This window comes from Parasteatoda tepidariorum, chromosome 4, assembly GCF_982258835.1.
Source record: "Parasteatoda tepidariorum strain Cologne lab strain chromosome 4, Ptep-v5.0, whole genome shotgun sequence".
Taxonomy (NCBI): Eukaryota; Metazoa; Arthropoda; class Arachnida; order Araneae; family Theridiidae; genus Parasteatoda; species Parasteatoda tepidariorum.
The window spans coordinates 104,208,144-104,231,270 of NC_141758.1; the positions used below are offsets into that span (position 1 = coordinate 104,208,144).

Consider the following 23,127-nt stretch of genomic DNA (forward strand, 5'->3'; position numbering starts at 1 on the left):
TTATAGATCTAAATTAGTTTTATTTTTATTTTTTAAAGTTACTTACTTAGTATGTTCCACATACTTCTTATACAAAAAAGGGATAAGTGACCAGAAGGAAAATATAAAGGTTGTCTCTTAGTTGGGTGAGTGATTTTTGCTAAACCACAGAAAATGTGTAACAGTATTGCTGCTTGATACACACAGAATAGTACAATAAAAATGGAACGTTAATGATTCGAGGTAACACAGAGAATGTTGAATTATCGCCTCGGTAAATGTTGATGAATATGATGATATACATGATGGTGACCTTGATGAAATGTTTGTGTACATTACTTACGAGTTTCGAATTTTTAAAAAAAGGTGTTTGTTTAGTTTGCTCAACCATGGAATTTATGTTCAGTTTCATACATGATTTAGTATGATTTGAGCTGAATTGAGACTTGGGGTTTAAGGTCGAATAAAGGTCACGCGGCACCAAACAATCCGAAAATTATTTAAATCCTAAATAAGAAAGACTGAGTTAAAGGAATAATGACGCATAGAATTATTACCTGATATCCCGGCGTGACTTGGAACTGAATTGTGATCAGTTATAAGAAGTTTTCTGTGTGAGTTTACATGCGTACAGTGTGCAAAATAAATAAATAAAAAAACAGCTTAAGTAACTTGCTTAAATGATCAGATGTTTTCAAACTATGTGCCAACTTTTACCCTTTAACGATCGGTTAATTTTCAAGAAAACGGTCATAGAAGTGCCGATTTTTTTTGCTTTTGTATTTGTATTACGTATTTGATTAGAGTTGCAACTAGTTTAAAATAAACTAACTATCTACAATTACCTTAAAAATATCCTGGTTCTGCCATCAGGTGTGTAAAATGAGAAATAAAATGCTTTCCGGTCAAAAGAAATGAATTAGTTTTATTCTTATTGGCGCGTTACTACTGAACACTCCAGGCCGTCAATATCACGGGAGCGAGAAATAGCGGGAGAAAACTCACCCCGTCATTTTCACGGGAGCGAGAAGGAAGGGGTTAAAGGTTCAAAGGGGTGACTTCATATTCTAAATATTTAGTGATAATGAGATAACAGCATAGTCACTTAATCAGGCTCAAAATCGAACTTTCTCTGAATAATCGTACCATAATTTTCGAAGAATTTTTATTTTTGAATATGAAAATAGTCTATCAATGACTATTTCCGCAATTTCGAAAATATGGTCCTAATAGTTTAATGTGGATAACGATTGAAAGTTTGAGAGCTTTAATGTTAATTTTCTTTCTGCGTATAAACACAATCATTTGAATTTCTATTGACTTTCCATAGTTTATGCGAAAATGGAATCCATATGTTCTGTAGTCACATTGTATTTTTTAAATTGAATCATTTTTTCACATTATTATATTTTAATAAAATATTTATTTTAGAATTGAAACTTCTTAAAATTTTTAATTCAAGTTGATCTCTTCTTTTCGATTACAGCTTTTCCGATTACAAAATCTTCTATTTTAATCCCATTTCTTCAACTATTTCCAGTATTTAGACAAAACCATGAAATATAATCCTGAAAAAATTTCTTTGGAAATTAAAAAAAAAAAAAAATTTTGAGATATTTTCAATCTAAAACTATTTTCAATAATAAATCTCTTCATCATAAGCTCACATAAAATTTCATAAAATGTTTCAAAATATAACAATTTAAACAAATTAATGAGGAATCTTATAAAAGAAATGCTATTTATTTTAAAATTCAAATTGAGTTCCAATTTCCATTGTTTACATTAAAAAAAAGATTTCATTGTTTCTCTAAAATCTCATTAAGCTTTTTAAATTCGTACGAAACTAAACAAATTCATTGATCTCGAATTAACATTTAATCTCGAGTTCAAATCTCAAGTTATAATCAAATTTAAAGTCTTCATTAAAATATGATAAGCTTATTATTTTCCAAAGCACCCTATAAATTTTTAAATTGTAACTATTTAAACAGTTTCTTAAGAGTCTAAGCACATTATCTTGAAACATACTATTCATTTTCCGAAGGCGAAAATCTTAATGGTTTTTTCGGAGTACCCAAATGTTTCCTTAATGTTTCGCGCATGCGCCGAATCTTCGCTCTTATTCCGGAGCTTTCATCTCAAAACACTTCGGAATCGAAGTTCGTAAGGCATGGATGCTGTTCTTTTGTCACCAATAAGGTACGAATGCTTAACTCTTGAATTTACAGGAACGATTTAGAAAAAAACTAAGAATTAGTTAGCAAATTTTTTAAGATCAAAACAGCCGGCAAAACATTTGTTAAAGTAAGTCAATTTATTTTACTATCAATTGTGACAAAATTCAATTATTGTTAAATTTATCTTAGTTTTTAATTAAAACATCTTCCAAATTTAAATTTCGTGTTCAAAGTACATAAGACATGGATGCTGTTCTTTTCTTACCGATTAGGTACGAATGTTTAACTTATGAATTTATTAGAATGATTTCGAAAAAAACTAAACATCAGTTAAAATATTTTTTAAAATCAAAACAGCCCTCAAAACATTTGTCAGTGTAAGTCTGTTTATTTTACTATCAATTGTGACAACATTCGATTATTATTAAATTTATCCTTGTTTTAAATTAAAATATCTTCCAATTTTAAATTTGCATTTAAAAAATACAAAACTTTAACTGTTCGGGTAACTTCCAACATATATAATTATAAAAACTAATTATAATATTAATAAAAATTATATATTTAATTACAATTGAATTGATTGCAAAGTATGACAACAATAATTGTGATAAAAGTAATAAAAAATGATTGCAAACTTTTTATGCACTTGCAGTATTGTATTCACAGATCCAATTAGTGAAAGTACCGTACCAGCATTAGTCCATTGAGGGTTAATCTTAGAATTAAATTAAAAATAATTTATTCTAAATTATAATAGCATTTTATGAATGTTTTGCCTATTTTTGTGAATACTAATTTATTATTAAAATTAAGTAAGTAAAAGTGGTTTAATTTTTCATGAATTAAGATTAAATTTTATGAATAACAATTGTATAAATAATAATAATTATATATATTATAATAATTATAAAAATAATTTTATAAATTTCATAAACTAATTTTATATCTAATTTAAATATCATCTTTCTGTTTTAGATTAGAAAGTTTCATTGTTTTAAAACATTTCATTATTTTAAAACAATAAAACTTGTTTTTTTTATTGTTTATTGTTAATATTTAAGTATTTTCAACAATAACTTTTTGAAGAGAGGTGGGGCATAGTTTTGCTTTCGAATACAGGGTATACCGTATTTTCCGTTCTTACTAAATACTTTTAGAATATTTGCGAAACACTTTAGTTTAAAAAGTATAGAGAGTAGAGGTCGCAAATGAATATTTAAGCGAAGAAAAAAAAATTGATCTAAACCTGAAGAATTCCCGATAGAGGATGAAAGATCTAAATGATGAAACTTCTCTCAGTGAAGTGCTCAATCTCTAAAACTTTCTTATCGTTTATAAAAATCAAATCCATCATAAACACACAGGAATTTTATTTTTTCGCTATAAATTATTCATAAATCTATATTATATAAAACGCTAATACGTATGTATCAATAAAACCGATGATATTTCCTTTCTCGCGTTGGCAACAGTTTTCATTTTTAATTGATAGGCTTCGGCGCGCAAGAGCACGTAGTGCATCATATAGCTAATCTATATTATATAAAACGCTAATACGTTTTAATTGAGAGGCTTCGGCGCGCAAGAGCACGTAGTGAGCATCATATGTCTAATCGGGTGAATTCTCACCGAATTATCAAAAAAATTCTCACTAAATTATCTTCATCGAAGCCGATGCTTTACACCCGGCGTTCAGTACTATTTCATATTGTTTTACAACATATGGTTTTAGCCCTCTGGTGGGAAAGACTTTAAAACAAAACTTACTACAGTTACTTTTCTCAACAACTGAAATTTAGAATAGTGTGATTATGAAAAATATATTTGAACTGTTTGCGATTTCAAATTAATATTGAAATGCACAGGTTTAGAATTTTCTACAGTGAAAAGTTTTCGGAACTTCAGTGTTCAAAAACAAAAAAGTATACAAAAGCTAGACGTTAAGAACGTATCCAATGAGCGAGCAAAGCGAGCATCGGATTGCGAAGCAATCCGAAATGAACTGCGAAAGCAGTTCCGGGGGTTGGCGAGCGCCAGCGAGCAGGGGGCGAAGCCTTCTAGTACTAGTATAACCTTTAATCGACAGAGCTTTTCATTGCCTAAATTTGTGCTCTTTAGAAATAAGACAATCCGAGTAGTAGTAGAAGTAGTGCTTTCTTGGAATTTTCAAAGAGTAACACTTTTTTCATTTAACATAAAAAAACTTAATAAAGGCGTTGGAACGATATTTTACCATAAAAAATGTCGGTGCTGGGCATTAATAGTAGTAATAATTTATATACGTTACAGAAGCACTTCCCAATGGGCTATTGGCGACGGTCTTGGAAACATTCCTGAGACATGCCATCACAATTTTGATCCACTGCTAGGGAATAGCACTCCCGCTTTAGCAGCCGAATGACCTAAAAGCACTATAAAGTGGAACAGTTTAACAAAGACGGATACCACACACTTTCAGTTCCTTCGCAAACTGATCAAAGTGGTCACCCACCCGCTCACTGATCACAGCCAGTGACTTCGATAATCGACTGCGAACTATGTTTTATGATCAGTTTACTGATCGACATTAAGTATTAAAATTGAAAAAAATACCACAAGTACTCGTATTATATCTATAAATCTCAATAATATATATCTTACGATTTTTGGTCTATATTAGCAATATTAAATTTCGGGCGAGAATGGAAGAATAAGTACCTATCGATCTCAAGCTTGGAAAGGTTTGGACTTAAAGTATTCGAGCTCGGACTTTAATAAAAAGTAAGCTGAACTCATCTTTAGTACTTTTTACTGTTGGGACACCAGTATTAGTTATTTCATGTATAAAATTCCTCAAAAACGAATTACTCGTTCAGTTTTAAATATTTTTGGCAACAGTTATCATACGTTTGGTTGATATTACAGCTTTTTTTATTTTAAAGTCAGGCTTCAAAGGAGCTGAATACGTTTGATTTAAAAGTCATTTAATTTAAAAGTAATCATTTATAATTTTTCCGAACATAATTTAAAATATAAAATGTGATTCTTTTCTTTATATTCGGAACAACCAGAAATAAAATAGGGTAATTTCTAATTTCAAATATGTTGTTAACTTTTTTAGAGGGCTTAGTATAAAATTTTAATTATTTCTGAAAATATACTTAAGTGGTATGCTTAGCGCTTATGTTAATACAATAAAATTTTAATATATTCTTCTTAAAACTAATGCGTGTCTAATTAAAAATGTTTGAGCTCTATTTGTAACTACTAAGTTATCTTAACATATATTTTTTTTAAATTGCTTTATTAATATGAAATTGGAATTACATTTTTAATAAAAATGTTACGAATTAAAACCAGCATTAAATGACATTTTTCAGTATCTAACAAAAAATTGTTTGTTTAAATTATAGACTTACATACTAAAGTCATATATTAAAAATTCTATTTCAGTCTGGAAAATTTTTTGAAACTTTGTTCCACTAGCATAAAAAATGCACTTTTGGGAAAATTCATATAAAATTTATACTACAAAAATTTAAAAACATAATTAAGATTCTTTCCTTTTTCAAAAGTAAAATTATGTTTATTAAATGAGCGAAAAATAATAAGAATTTAATTGCATTCTAAATTAAGCGTCAAAAACAATCTTTTTTTAAAAAAAAAAAAGAAAAAAGAAAAACATTTTCAAGTGTGTACATATCTTATTCAAAGTAATTTCTTGAATGATAATTCTTTAATTGTTGCTTTATTTATTACTTATTTTGCTTGAAACCATAGGTATTTTAACAAAGACAAATTCAGGAATCTATTTCTGTTGCAACTTGTTTAGATTCTTGTTGGTTTTTAACAATTTGAATTTCGTCGCACAATTTCATAGAGGCTTTAATATTTTCAAATAAAATAAATACTAGCTCTAACAAATTTAGCAATCATGTATTTATTTTAAAATATAAGTGCTATGCGATTTGATTAAAAATTCATGTTAACGATCTTCGTCAAAAAATAAATCAAAAATACTGTATGTATTAGGCATCTCAAAAACAGATGTAAAACGAATATGCTATCGAAATCTAATGTTATTGTTGTTGACGTATGCTTGTTTAGTCAGAGGGGTGCGATTGTTCTTGTTTTCCAGTGGCGCCATCTATGGCCAAGAATTTGACTTCTGCCACACACACACATTTGTCGCACACGTTTATAGGGCAGATCCATTCATTCATCCACAGATCGTAATTTTGACCTGAATCAGAGAACGATCGATCTCCAATCCAGTACCCCCAGAGGTGTTGATTGTTGATATGGGAACATAGAGGACTTTTGCGACTCGGCAGATTCAACGTGCATCAGTCACCATTTACTACAAGGGGAATCTTCGGCCGGCGGGGTTCGAACCCACGAACTCTCGGACATGAGCCCAGCGCCTTACCGACCAGGCTATCCCGGCCTATCGAAACCTAATGAATCATTACTTAGGAAGGCAGGACTGAAAACATCAAAACATGTTTGTTTGCCAGAAAGAAACTGAAAGAAGTTAAAAGGTTATGGTTTTGTTGTTATCACGCCCTTCTCACAAGCTATTCCATAGATTTCGACTGAATTTTCGCTTCTTCTACGCTCAAATACTAACTTACGACTCCTAATGGGCATCTTCTTTTTGTGGCAATGGTTCGAAAATATATTCGAAGAGGTGGTGAAAATAGAACAAAATGAATGACAAAATGAACTCAGTCGTCCAAAAATGATAGTGGTTTTAGTAATTCCTACTTAACAAGGAAGTCCCCATTATCAACGAAACATCTAATCGAAAGAGGTAATTTAGATAATACACTATCCGGCCAAATGTATCCAAACATCCGGTTATTATAGTGGTGGAAGCATAATGGTGTGGGGGTGTTTCTCGTGGCTTGGCTTGTGTCCGTTAGTTCCTGTGGTTGGAAACATGAACTCTGAGATGCATGTGGACATTCTGGACAATGTTGCACTCCAAACTCTATGGCAATATTTCGGCCCATTTCTCTTCCAGCAGAATAACTGCTCCATTCACGCATCGAGGCTTGCACAGACGTGATTTGACGAAATGGGTGATCAAAAACTGGACTGGTCTTCACAGAGCCCCGATCTAAATCCCATATAACACTTTTGGGATGAATTAGATAGCAGATTACGTAGCAAGCCAAATCGACCCTCCTCACTACAAGCACTCACTTCAGCTGTGATGGAAGTCAAATCCTATGGCCACCTATTTGTAAATGGTTGAAAGTCTTCCCAGACGTGTGCAGGCTGTCATCGATGCAAAAGAAGGACCAACATTAACATGTACCTCAGGACGTTCTATGTCCATAATACTCGGCGTCCGTATACTTTTGCAGGATAGTGTAGATACTGAATACAAATACTTAGAAACTGTAGTAAAGCATTCACTTAAAAATAAAACGTAAATTAATTTTGAAAAGAAAAACAATTACAAAAGTTGCTCATTATAAATGAAACTATTTAGATTTTTATGCTTTTAGTAATTAGTAATTAATTAAAAAATGAGACAATCGTGTTGAAAAAGCTCTAAAAGTGGATTATGCAACAATAAAAGAAACAATAAAGTCTTTCATTTGTTGTTTTGGCTTAAATTTGCGTTTTTTTGTATTAACAAGTCTTTCTATAAAATAAGCATTTGTGTAGTAAAACCATAATAGTTAAGAAATATTTTTAATAACTAAACATGTTTTTTTTTATCAGTGTATTATAGTAAAACGAAATATGTTAGAATATATTCAGTTAACATAAAAATAACGTCAGAGGCAAAAAACAACCTATTTTTTTCTTTCTATTTTGTAATCAGGTAGTGCTTATATGTTTAGAACAGATGCTAAAAAAGCGGCAGATGTTTTTAATAACTGCGCTAAAATATATAAAACTCTCTTGTGTAGTATTTTAATATTAAAAGGAACATAAGACTTATTTTTGATATATTCCGTATCTATGCCAAACTATTTCTCATACAATAGAAATAAACCCGCACTAGATATGATCTATTTATCAAACAATTTTTTCAATATATTGTTTTATATATTTTGATATATTAAGAAGAAGTGAGTTTATTTACATATCGAGTCAAAATGAGTCGCTTGTTCACTTTTTAGAAAATGATTTTCGCACTGAAAATAGTTTACTAAATTAATTCCATACGTTTTTTAATAATTCAAGTATATTAGATGTATTAAATTAAAAATATTAGATTATGAAAAAAATCTTTTACAAATTATTTTAAAAATATTATGAATTATTTGGGATTGAGTGTGGCGACAGTTATTGTATAGAGCTTCTGTATGTTTATTTATTTATTTTTTTTAAAGGTCAGTGAGTCAGTTTAGCTAAAGAAACTTCGGAAGCCAATTTATACAGGAATGAGAACTGATTTTAAGCAAATCAGTTAAAAGAAAGTACGATTTCCTGCAGTCTGTTTAGGTATCGAAAATATTTCTTCTCACCACTTTTCTAAATTAGTTACAAAAGCTCGAAAACAGATGGCGCTGTTGATAAAGAAAAACTATAACGAAATATTTCCAAAATAACTGTCCTTCGCAGCGTGGGCGTCGCAGAGGTCCAATTTTTGAGGGAGAAAAATTTAAATTACACTGTCCCAATAGTTCGCTAAATTTCACGGAATCCTAGATGATCCTAGAAATCCTAGAAATGAATCCTAGAAAGAAATCCTAAATGAGCTAAATATCTGCAAAAATATAAATTATTTCATCTCATTACCCGTAAGGAATTTAATTTGATGGTAACCCCCCAAAATTTCCTTTATTTCTCTGAAATATTGAGGACTCTTACAGATTTCTAATTATTGACGGGGACATATACAAACCTCTCCCTCCGCCTATGGAACTCATGTTTGCAGTAACAGCATATCACAGTCTGCTAACAAAATTAAGAGACTTCTGTGTAAATATATCAGTTGAAAGTGGACATTGCAGCAGAAAACATTAGTTTTAATTTGCTTGAATAAATAGCTCCACATGTGGATGACCTTTGTTTCTAATTTCAATATTTAATACGGAAAAAGCGTCTCGTTTCCTAAGCAGAGAGCAGAAAACCATTCGCTTCTATTTCCTCCCATTTTTCGTTGATTTTTTCAATTGTTGGTGATTTTTGGCACATTCCTTAGAAACTGAAACCATAGTAACTGGTGCGGCTGCACAATTACTATCAATTTCTTTAATTAATAAATAGAAAATTATCTATTGCAAAAATTTCTTCGGTTGCAACTTATGTACTGCTCTCATTTTGTATATGTTATGTGCTTGTGGTACGTTAAATTATTGACGATTGAAGGGTAAAGTAATGTATTGCGAACGAGGAATAATTTCTTTGTTTTGCTTATTTTACCGAATGAAATAATACTTTCTTTAACTGATTGAGAGAATACTCCTTTTTATCAAACTACCCGTTTCACCGAACTACTGAAAAAAAAATTATGACTTGCCGTACGTCACTCGTCTTACGAATGTAATAATTCCCCGTTTTTCTTTCTAACATTACTAACATTTCCTTACTGATATTAATAAAATACTGACTTGCTTTTAAAAGAAGTTAATTTTCAAAGAGTTTACAATTTATTTGTATGCATCAAAAAACATTCTTATTCTTGCATTGAACTTTCATTTCGGCATAATGAAAGTGCAATTTTTTCAAACATAATTCAAGTAACATTTTCAACTAACATTTCAGATTTTAACGTTTTTTTAAAATTTAAACTACGCACTTATATTAGGAAAGTTAATACGCTTTTTTAAACATATTATTACAATTTAAATATTATACATTTAATTCAAATGATTTAGCAAAGCATAATTGAATTTAAATTCTGAAAATGCAGTGATAAATGAAAAAGTAGGCGTCAAGAGTATTAAAAAATTCATTTTATTCCTTTCTTTGTAAAACTTATCTAATTCCTTATTTTCAAAGACATTTCTATTAAAGTAAAAACTCATCGGTGCAAAAAATTGAAATCCTTTTTTTTATTTATTTATTTTTTATCCGTTTTGGTATTCCTATGAGATTTGAGTAGGCGTCCGTTAACCCGATGAAATGCTTGTTTCGAGGAAAATTTTCCGCAAATTTTTTATTTTATTTCGAATCCTTGGAGACTATTTCTTTATTTGTAAAGCGCCGACGAATTCATTTTCAAACATGAATGCAAAAATTAAATAAATAAAAAGGTTGAATTAATCCTAAATTATGTTAATTCATAATCTGCAAAATTTATCGTTTTGAATTTCTCGAAGGATTACTTGTGAAACAATGTCGCACAATTTAAACAATGAAATATAAAATAAGAACAGTTGTAAAACAAAAGAAATAATAGAAAAGCATTGTTTTATAGGTTTTATTAATAATTTAATGATTTAAAAAACAGTATCTAAAAGTTCAAAGCCATTTGCTGCATTTAATATATTGTTCAGCTAAATCTGCAGTAAAAGTTTTTTATTTGTTTCTAATGACGCTTATATCAGCCAAACTCGCCAGTCATTGCCATTTTGCAAATTAAGTCAGGAAGGTGCGCCTTTCGTTTGACAAGAGAGCACCGCAACGATGAAAATAAGTTTGAGCTCAGAATCCCACGGATTGACGGCAGCACCACTCGCAGTGCCACCGCTTCTTCAGTTTAGGCATAGATCTGAAGGGGAAGGAAATTTTCTCCAAATCTCTGTACCCATGGTACTCATTAACGACCGACCGCAGGACTTTCTATTCCCCAGATTTCAAGAGTTAGGTGGGTCTTTTACGAGTTAGGTGGAGGAGTCGAGGATCGAACCCCGGCCCTTCCGAATCGGAAATCGATTCACTTTGCTACTACAGCCCCCTCCAAATTTTTTTTCTTTATAAAGTCAAATGTTAACTAATTGTTACTGATTATTAAAAAATTAAAAATAGAAACACGACTTCTGTTTTAGATTTTTTTCTAATATTACAATGGAATTTAAATTTTTTTAAGGGTATTTATAGATTTTTTTTAAACAAATGCTGGAGAAATTAAAAAGACAGTCGTTAAAAATGTCTATGCTATTTTTTGAAAAATATGCTATTTTCTGCCGTGGTAACAAAACTTTTCTCGCTGGGTTACGTTATATCGACTTTAAAATCTAACGATGTTAAATTGCGTCAGAAAATTCATTAAGGATTTTTTTGGGCAACGACATTTTGACGCACTTTCTCTCTGCATTTTTTAATTGCCTTGAAAAAGTTGTAATAGTAGTTTATTTACGTCGCATTAGAGCTGCACAATAGGCTATTGGTGACGGTCTGGGAAACATCTGAATATCACCTGAACTACTGTGCATATTTAATACATTATTTTATTAATATATATACATTATTTTATTAATATGTAATATTATGTATAAATATAGAACATAAAATTATGATTTAACTCACAAGCATGATTGCGTGAATATAAGTACAAAATTCAGTTACTAATTAATATATTTGAATAATTTTGGTTTGTGTTTATTTACTGGATTGTGTATTAACGGATTTATTAAATTTTAAATTTTTTGGTTGCAAGTAGTTCCAAAATTTATTCAAATTGTAAAGTTTTTCGTAATTGTAAAGCGTTTAAGTTTAAAAGTACTGGTACAAATTTAAAATTTAAAATTTAATAAATAAATTCAGTAATTCATTATCCAGTGAATAACGCTAAACAATAATTAGTTTCTGAATAAAATAAGAAAATTTCAGTCATATAATTCTTCGTAGGTAGTATTGAAGAAGTAAAATTTCTTTAGTGACTGAAAGTTAAACTTGAACACAAATTACTAAAATTTTGCCTATCTTCATGAATAATTCCTGCATTATATCAACTTATGTTTATTTCTCATTGCATAAAAATTGCCAAAATTCGTAATTTTTGTTTAAAAGAATTCAAAATTTGATTTGTATCAAAATTGGATTTTTTTTTATTTAAATCAGATTTTTTTTTAAATATTTGTTATATTTACCAATCAAATTATCTGATAATATATTGTAGCAGTACTTAATATTATTTGAAAACAAAATATCGATAAAAAAAAGTACAGCAAAATTAATAATCGATGCAATCAAAACAGTAATATAGTTAAAATAATCGATATTTTTAACTAAAATGTTTAAAAAATTATTGCTTAATCACTACAAATTAATCGCTGAATCATTTGAATCACGTTTTTTTTGTTGCTCAAGCTGACATCCTAAAATTTTAAACGTAGGAAAGCAGTTTGTCAATTAATTATCCAATGAAGAATTAATTAGAATAGATCAAAACACATTAAGGGAAAAAAAAGTTATTCTGGACAGAGCAAGTCTTTCTTTAATATTAGTAAGCACTAACAACGTATTTAATGCCATGTAAAAGCACTTAAAGTATTTAAAAAAAGCATGAACTAAATGGGTATAATTAAAATATGCTTATTACTAGCAAATTATTTTACACATAGAGTTAATGAAAAATTAGAATTTATATTGATAACGGTAGGGGAGAGTGGGGTCAATTGTAACATTTTTTACTTAACTATTTTTAACTAACAAAAAATCCAATATATTATTAGTATTAATTGACAGACGAGTAAAGTAGACTATCCTCTACTAGAAAAAAAAATAAATACCTAATTTTAAATGTTATTATATTAGTTATTAACAATTTTTGACAGTCGAACACTTGTTACAATTGTCCCCACTTACGGGGTCAATTGTAACAGTTCATAAATTCAACTAAAACATAGTTAATTATACATAGTATCATAGTTGTGATATATTTCTTTATTGATCAAAATAGTAGTGATATTTTAGGAGTAAAAATAATAATGAGCAGAGACCTAAAGGGTTAAGTTTTTAACTTTAAGGGGTTAAAAATTTTAATTTATGCTGTGAAAGGTGACAAATAAAATAATGCACATGCAACATAATATAAATGATATAGGAAACTATTGGTGGTTCTTAAAGACTTAAGTAATGGTTTGTAAACATAAGATTATTTATTTTCAGCTGTTACAATCGTCCCTTTACTTATTGTTACAATTGTCCCCAAGAAGCCACTTCAGCTTCATTTGTTAAAAACAATGCTAGTTAATTAGCAAAACTAATCTTTTTTTTATTGAAATGTTAATTAAGGTGTCCACTTACATATTCGGTTACTAATTTTTATTTGTTTAAACAAAATTACTTTGTTACAATATAATATTCTAATACCAAAAAAAGTACTTGCGTGGCGTGAAAATATCTTTTGTGATCTAACTCTTTCAAAAGTACATAAAAATGATTGCCATCAGGGGTGTACATGTAGATTTATTAAATACACCTTGTGCGCCACCTAGGAACCAAATCTAGAACCCGACACTCGAAATTTTTGCTCTGTTACAATCGTACCCTGTTACAATTGACCCCACTCTCCCCTACTCTTATTCACTTTTAACCTCTAATTTTATTTATTTATCACTCTATTTAGAAATATAATGTACCATTTCATCATTTTGTAGCATGAAACCGTCGTAATTAGTGTAATCACACTTAAAGAATCACATCCTAAAAAATAATTTTAAAAATTTTTTCGACTTAATGAATTGGTTTAAATAAATGATTTATTTTGGAAAAAAATAATCCATTTGAAACACGATTTGTTGCTGTGTTTTCTAATGCCACTAGACATTACCAGCATGCTTGCTTGGTGAAACCAAGCGAATTTAAGGCAGATGCGTTTCCTGTTTCTCAGTGGCGCCATCTATGACCAAAAATACGACTTCAGTCACACGCACGCGACAGCCCGTTTATATGCTTGACCCATTCATTCATCCACAGATCGTAATTTTGACCTGAACCAGAGAACGATCAATCCCCCATTCAGTACCCACATAGGTATGATTTGTTATGTGAACATCAAGGACTTTGTAACCCGACAGATTTAACGTGCACCAGTCACCATTTACTTCATGGGGAGTCTTTGGCCGGCTCATGAACGAGAATCCAACCCTCTTCCAACTAAGCTAACACGGCCTATTTTTAGGATTCAGAATTACATACGCATAGCCGCGAACTTTCTTTTCATGCGCCTTTAAACAAATCACTATTTAATTCGAACTCACAACCTTTTGCCTAGTTATCCAGGCCTCAAATCATAATTTAAATCCGGTGATTTAAATCATGCCAACCCTGATTTGTGCAGTAGTTCTGGTGATAATTTGCCAAATCTGAATATTCTCTTAATGTGGAACATCCAGTGTAGACAAATCATAACTTTCATCATCTTGGCTAATTATTATTTGATGTATTCAATATGATGTTAGCGTTTATGTTAACAGAATCGAACAACTCTGCTAATGCGTAAAGTCCCAAAATCTATTTTACATTCAAATGAACTATAATTAAATGTAGACAATTCAATCGCTTTCCATTAGTAACGCTAGGATACCGTCCGGTACTATTTTCTGTAAGAAGAGCAATTAAAGCAGCTGTACATTATTTAGATATTGGAATAAAGTTCGTAAATTCTTTTTAGAAAAAAATTTAATTAGTACTTATTTTTTGCTATTTGTTTTAACAATATTATTTTATGTATGTTTAGTTAAGTATTTAGAAACGAAGTTTTACTGTGAAAAATAACTCTTTAGGAAATTAATATAAATAACTTGCATAGTAATCGGTTTAAGAACACTTTTTTCATCTCTTATGAATTCCATATAAAAATATAAAATGAATTTCTCATAAAAGAATATATTAGAAAAAAAATCGGTGCTCGGAATACTAAAAAAGTAATTTTCCACGTTTTTGCCAGAACTGTTTCTAAGAAAATGTTTCGTCAAATTAACGAAATTGCTTCTTTTTTTTTTACGATTTAAATTTCGTCATAAACGTTTCAATTAAAACAATTTATTATGAAATACAGCATGAAATAAAATGAGTAAGGTGAATAGGTTATTAACTCGTAAGGCTATTAAAAGGTTACAGGTTTTTAAAAACACTATGAATGAGTTATAAGTTATTGAGGCATCCCCAGGAATCCAATCCAAGAAACCTGCTAGTCAAACACGCGCACAAAACCGTAGATCAGATTATCTTGTCATATTGTGCAAACGGTTTTAAAATTATATTAAAAAAAATTAGAAAATTCCCAGCATGCACTGAGAGGAAACACGAAAGGAGAAAGCAATTTCCTCTCATGGAATATTTTAAAGTTTGCAATTTGTCAAAAAAATCACCCGATTTTTGCATCAAGATAATCCTAAGAAAAACAAGAAACGAATTGTCAAAAACAAGCAAACGAATTGTCAAAAACAAGTGTAGCATTAGTTCAAAGATTGCCGAATCGTCAAAACTGAAAGTCCTATTTTTGAAAATATATGAATGATACGGAAAAACGTGTAGTGGTTTTCAATTATTATTTTTCTCTAGTAACATTATAATTCTAAAGCCTAGAAAACAGAATTCAGCATATTCATTACGCGACTATATAATTAAAAATATTTAATTACTTATAAACAACGTGAAGTATAAATACAACCTCGAAATAAATAAAAACTTGAAAATAAATTAATATATTCATAATAGTCAGTTAGAGCTCTTTCAATGGAATTCTTTTCCATTTCCAATCTTTCCATTTCTTTTTCAAGAATTCCATTGAAATTCTTATTTTCAATGGAATTCTTTAATTTGAAAATATAATTGTGCACTTTGTTCTATTTTGAAACGTTATATACACGTAATATTGTAAGAATCTATATTCATTTAATTAAAAGCTATGTTTTTTTAGTTAATTAAGTATGTTGATTGGAATTGCCACATTAATTGAGCGAAAAATTAAAAAACTATAAGTTTATGAAATAAAACTAACAACGTATCGTTAAATGATTTTTCTTTGCTTCTTTGTAATAGTATTTGTTTTAGTAACAGTAGCATAATCATAGTTTTGCAGTTCTTGATATATTTGTAGTTTTATAAATCTAATTACCTTTTCTTCGACTTAAACACTTAACTCTTAGTTTTTTAAACTACGAAATCAATTTTCATAAGTTTCTATTGCTTAATATTTAATTTAATATTTAACAGAAAAAAAGTAATATGTCTCAATGTAATATTTCATAGCACTGCTTATTAAATTAAAATAATAAATAAAAAATATACTTTAAAATTAGGTAAGACGATCATGCTAGTTTTTTTTCAAAATTACTTTATTGAAAATTTAATTATATTATAAAATGGCACCCGTGTTATTTATAATTAAAATGAATATTCCTAAATAATATTAATAATATTTGAAATCTAATAATTAAATCAAGTCACTCTAAATCTATACTTTAACTTTTGTTTAAATATATTTTTTAAATGATAAAGGCATACAGAAAAGTTTATAATTAATCAAAAACTTATTCGAGAACGTTAAATAATAAATTTTGTTTCAAAGAATACAAGTGACTAGAACTAGCTCAGTATTTTTTTAATCCCTTACTTCTCGCTCCTGTGAAAATGACGGGGTGAGGTTTCGTCCTCGATTTCTTGCACCCGTCATATTTCCGGGCTGGAGTGTTAAGTAGTAACGAGCTAATAAGAATAAAACTAATTCATTTCTTTTGCCCAGAAAGCATTTTATTTCTCATTTTACACACCAGATGGCAGTACCAGGATATTTTTAAGGTAATTGTAGATAGTTCATTTTAAACTAGATGTAAGCGCAAGATGTTTGGATGTCAGAAAAAAATCGGCACTTTTGTGACAGTTTTCTTGAAAATTAACCGATCGTTAAGGGGTTAAACTTTAATTCTCGAAACTATTAATCTATTGAGGTTTAAAAAATAGTTAAGAAATAGAAAATTTAGAAATAGAAATACAAAATAGAATTAGATAGAAAATAGATTAGAAATAGAAAGTGGAATTAATGGATAACTTATTCGAGAAAGTTAATTTTAGACGATTCTTGCAAATCCAAATAATAATTTTCCCATCAAAGAATACAAGTGACTAGAATAAGCTTAATATTTTTTTTAAACTTTAATTCTCGAAATTATTAATTTATTGCAGTTTAGAAAACAGTATAAAGTACAGTATTTTACTGATATATTGAACATTTAAAAATGTATTAATATGAATAAAAATTTGTGAAATTATATAAGAAGAATGTTATCAATGCTCAATAAAAAGAAAACTTTCCAAAAAATTTAAAGCAACAGCTGCTTCTTTTTATATATTTCTGAATCGGAATTAAGTAGTTCTTGAAGAGTCTAAGCAAAGACTCAAATAAAAAAAATGTTCGAGCATTTACGGTTGAAAGCTATTTACAAATCTGATTACGCTTTTTCCTTCTTTCACATTTCTTTTTTTCTTCTTTCTTTTTTTAGAAATATGTTTTATAAATGTAAATGCCATTGGATTTGTAGTTTCTTTTTAAAGAACAACGGATGTGCATAATTAATAAACTCAATGCTTTAGTCTAGTTATACAAAAAACTGCAACTTAACTATAGAAACGTGATGCGTAAAAATTAAATGAGTTTCAAATTAGGTATTTTAAATTAGAACGTAGGTAAATTTTTCATTGAGTGATACAAAGGACAAGAACGAACTTGTTGCTTTTTTTAACACTTATTCTCGAAATTATGTTCTTCACTGTAGCACTGTAATAAGTTCAGTTAACTTTACTTATTACAGTGCTTCAGAAATATACTAAAACGTTAATTATATATATGTATATATTTAAATTATAAAAATCATTATTTCATCTTTATTTTATCACAATACAAACATTTTAATACGATAGGGAACAATAAGGTAGCTAATTATAATTATTATTTTTTGATTTTCTAAAATATATTCTACGACTAATAGAGAAATTCGAACTCAAATAAATTAATTATAATAAATAAATCAAAATATTATTATTCAAATTATAATAAGTTAATGAGTGGAACTCCTGTCAAAGTTCAAGGGAACCCTTGTTTTCCACGGAACCCAGTTAGAAGACATCGACCCTAATGAATCTTATTTAGCAGACTTTATTACTGAAAATTTAAATATTTTACCAATGTCAAAAAAATTTTCTCAGAAAATAATGAAAAGTAAACAGCTATTTCTATTTTACATTTCAGAATCGAAGTTAAGTAATTCTTGAAGTCTCGGCGAAGACTCTCCTGAAAGAAAATAGTTCCAGCATCTTCGGTTGAAAGCTTTTTACAAATCTGATTACGTTTTTTTTTCCTACTTTCAAATTTTTTAAAAACAATCTTAGGTTCTCCATCTTTTAGAAATATGTTTCACAAATGCAAACGCTATTGGATTTTGAAAAAGAAATTTGGTACAGCCAGTGTGTGAAATTACAAAAATAAATGTTCAATTCTAGTTGTGTTAAAAACTGAAAACATTTAAAAATAACTATAAAAACACAAAATATATGAAAAAGTTTTTTTAAGCGTTTATTATGTAATTTGCAATACTTTGAAAGTAATTATAATGGTGTGTTGTTTCGAGGCATAAAAACACTCAAAGTTCAAACTTTTTTATTGATTTAAATAATTTTTTTCAATAATTATTTGTTTTTAATTCAGTATCAATTTTCTTAATTAGGTGGCTTTAATTTATTAAAATTAAGGCCTTGCTGCGAGTTCAATACTTTTTAAAAAAATTACCTATTTTTTAGGTCTAAATAATAATTTATAGCACGAGACAGATCAGATAGTTTAAAACGAAGCTATTTTTTACGTTTATAGTTCAAGTCAGTATACATTTATTAGCTCAAGATTGTACAAATAGTTTAAAATAAAAGATTTTCTTTTGAGTTTAAGAGCACAGAAGCACTACTTGAAGTTATGAATTTTTTTTTATCTTGGCAAAGGGGCTTCTTTAAGGTTCACGGAATCCAATTAATTAATTTTTAGCGTTAATTAACTCGGCAATTTGTTTTTTAATTGTATTCCTCCCAAAATATATATATATATATATATATATATATATATATATATATATATATATATATATATATATATATATATATATATATATATATATATATATATATATATATATATATATATATATTTTTTAAATCTGAAAGTACGAGATAGAATTATTTTTCTGTTGAAGAACAGTAAGTTCTAATTTTGGGAAAAAATAAATCGTAAGAAGATTTAAAGTAATGCTTTCTATATCTCTCTTGTTCTGATAAGATCTAGCAAATTTTTATTTTTTTGAACTGTACTGCTGAGTCCTATAAATAAAAATGATCTGTTAATTCGGGGAAATTAAATATCCTTAAAAGCATATTTTTCTTTTTTCATCCACATTTCCTTTGATTGTTGAATAGGAAGGACCATATATTACTACTTTTTGTCATATTTTAGAGTTTATTTAATTATAGTTAATTGATTGCAATGACTTATAAAACAACATATCTTATAGTTTTTATTTTATGAGCAAAATATGTAGATGCTTCTGTAGAAATGATGTTATATTTCCTATGTAAGAAAAATTACAGAACTATTATCTTAATTCTAATTTCTATAAATCTGTTTATTCTTAAATTTATTTTTATATATATATATATATATATATATATATATATATATATATATATATATATATATATATATATATATATATATATATATATATATATATATATATATATATATATATATATATATATATATATATATATATATATATATATATATATATATATATATATATATATATATATATATATATATATATATATATATATATATATATATATATATATATATATACTTCTACTTCCAGTTGTAAAATCGTAACAATTCTTTCAGTAGATCAAATTCATTTAAATTTAGCTCAGGGAATTAAGCCATTTTCAATTTCTAGGTTTTTATAAATCTAGAAACAAACAAAAGAACGAATTAAAAAAATAAGTATTCGTAATTTTAATTATAATTTTGAAATTCTAACAATTCATTTATTGGATTAAATTCTCTTAAATTTGCCGTAATGAATAAAACGACTTTTAATTTTCAGGTTTCTGCAGATGGAGAAAAGAACAAACCAAACTAATTATCAATAATTGTTTATTCGAATTCTCAAACAAACAATCTATTTATTTGATAAAACTCTTTTAAATTTGGCACAATGGATTAAAATATTTTTTTAATTTACAGGTATCTATTGATGGAAAAACAAGCTAAAAAGAAAATTCTAAGGACTCATTCAAATTTTGATGGTAACAATAGATACATATCTAGTTGTGCAGTATAAATTTACAAAATTACATACTTTATTTTTCGAATTGCTGTTAGATTTAGTTGCAATTTTATCAATCTACAAGTGTGACGCGTAGGTAGAAAAATAATTTATTTTGTATCAAAAAGTCTTAGAAGAAAACCAATATGTAATTGACATAAGTAAAATTAATCCTAAAACTGAAACAAAGGTGCTATTATGTTGTAAAAGACCAATGAACTAGAATAAATTCTTATATATTCGATAGTTGGATTCCGTATCTTTTAACAATGTAGGCGAGAAGATTTTTAAATATTTTCCTAAATACTACGAAACCAATATCGCACAATTATATGGTTAGTAGAAAACTGATAGAAAAGAATGTATTTTTGAATGAATTTTAAAAATATACTTGGATATATAAATTAGATTTACGTATACCATACGAGAAAAAGAAAAACATTGTCTTAAACGGACTTCCAAAGATTTAAATATAACCGCACAAGTCACGAATACAACAGGCATTTCAGATATTTTCAGAGAAGCTCAGCAAACCCGAACTTTATACATACGATTCACATATCTTGCATGAAATAAACAAACGAAATATACTATTTCAACTCAAGTGCAGTGATTATTTCAACCCATTCTAGTTAACCCAAACTTTATACATGCAATTCACACAACTTGTATGAAAGAAATAAGTAGAATATACTATTTCAACTCAAGCTCAGTGACCATTTTGACTCCTGCTCCAGCAAAATCGAACATTATATTAGATTCACATATCTTTTAAACAAAACAAGCAAAGCATACTATTTTAACTCAGGCCTAAAGATTCAGGACATTCAAAAAATCTGAAAAGAATTCGTTATCTATCTTATAAGAAGCATTCAAACCACATTCTCTGAAGCACGCCACAGTATTTTATCCAACAAATTCATCTATCCTGCATGAGGAAATAAGTGCTTTATTTGACATTGGCATTTTAACTTTCGTGGATGAAGAACGTCAAACCTTAAAATTGATACATCGTATTAAAAGAAAAAGCATTTCATATAGCCCTATCTAAAGAAATAAGTGCTTTATACATCCAGAACTAAGTGTATTAATTAGAGTATGCAATATATTTAAAGTTACAATCCTTCATTCAAAATATTATATTTTCCCATACTTTTGCAATTCTGGATTTCTTCAAAAACAAATTTTTCAATATTTTTCGACATCTATTCCAAGTCAGACCAGATACAGCAATTTTAGGCTACATTCAACCTATATAAGGAAACTAACTAAACATGCTATTTTATTCGATCTCTACTTTTTCCTGAACTCTACCAAACATTGTTAAGGATGTAATATCTGGACCACAACAGTAATCCAAATCATCTTTTGTGAAACACACTGGACCTCATATCCAGACCCAGAGGATTGTTTTTGGTTGCAATATCCAGACCACAACAGCAATCCAAATCATCTTTTGTGAAACTCATATCAGAGCCAGATTTAACGAACTAGATTATCATATCCTACCTAAAGAAGAGTATAATAGTTTCATTGAAGTAAATCCCAATTCCGGGCTGCACAAATAACAAACATGTTTCGACATCGATCGCACAACAGGCATTCCAGCCATCTGCAAAGGAGCACTCCAGACCTCACAGCAGACCCAAAGTCTGATTCTAAGTCCCCTCGCAGCAATTGGAGGACGTCTAGTGCCAACATACCCCACAGAAGAGGCGCTGCTTCCCCGTCATCAGACTCTGCAGTCAGAAGCTATGCTACTGACACGTCTTCCTCATCAGGTGATTGCAGTTTGAGCAGTCCAGCTCGTAGACCTCAAGCTGCAAGTCCGCATCACAACAGATCGTTGTCTTTCAGAAATATGAAGAGGCCCACTCCACACCAAATGCAGTGTGAAGAGTTGGGAGTTACAGTGACTGCTACAGGATTTCGTCCCAGGGGATCCACCATGCCATCAGATAGTGCCAGCTACTACTTAGCTCGTCGTAGAATGAGGTAAGTGCTTTGTTCATTTACAGCCAGTTAGATGAATACAGCAAAACGAACGCTCAAAATAATCAATAAAAAACTACTTTTAATACGAATTTTTTATATGTTTATAAGCCTGTGTCATTCTGTTGAAGTATGTGGACGATCTCGTCCACATACTTCAACAGAATGACGCAGTCCTCATTTAACGAGCGATGACATACATACGTCCTCAGAATGACATACGTCCTCATTTAACGAGCGATATCTTCAAAGGCAGACATTGTTTAGAGTTTTATAAACATGTTCTGAATAGTGCACAACCGTTCTTTGAAATGATATTTAGTAATGCGGGAGAAAAAAAAGCTTCAATGAATGAACGAAGCAGTCGGCGGTGGAATATATCAGTGAATGGTGAAGCAGTGAATGCGTGAATCATGAGCGAATCAGTAAATGGGTGAATCAGAGAAGAAGCAAAACAGTAAATAGGGAGCCGAGGTGACTCAGACGTTCTCCTCCCAATGAGGTGAACCGGGTTCGGATCCCAGAGATGGCTGGTTGATACGAATTCCGCACCTGGTTCGCACCAACCACAGTGCTGACGTAGAATATCCCTAGTGGTAGACGGATCATGAATCAGAATACTCTTGCCGTCGGGATAACCGTAGGAGAATTTCGTGGCTTTCCTTTCCTTGTAACGCAAATGCTGATTAGTTCCACCAAAAAGCCCTCCACGAAGCCAAATTTCTCCTAATACTTGATCCAGGGGTTTCCTTGTCTTCTGGATC

At 29.3% G+C, this 23,127-nt stretch overlaps 1 protein-coding gene across 2 annotated transcripts in view; it reads left to right on the forward strand.

Annotated features, from left to right (window-relative positions):
* Positions 1–2,123: 2,123 nt before the first annotated feature.
* The window catches only part of LOC107446156 (GTP-binding protein RAD-like), a 53,646-nt gene continuing 32,642 nt past the window's right edge, over positions 2,124–23,127 (forward strand). Inside the window, exons 1-2 of one of the 2 annotated variants that reach the window (XM_087161864.1) lie at positions 2,124–2,286; positions 20,290–22,366. In XM_087161864.1, coding sequence (XP_087017990.1) covers positions 21,945–22,366 — 422 coding nt within the window. In that variant the 5' untranslated portion in view covers positions 2,124–2,286; positions 20,290–21,944. The remainder of the gene's footprint in view (positions 2,287–20,289; positions 22,367–23,127) is intronic. The other variant, XM_087161865.1, reaches the window with a different exon arrangement.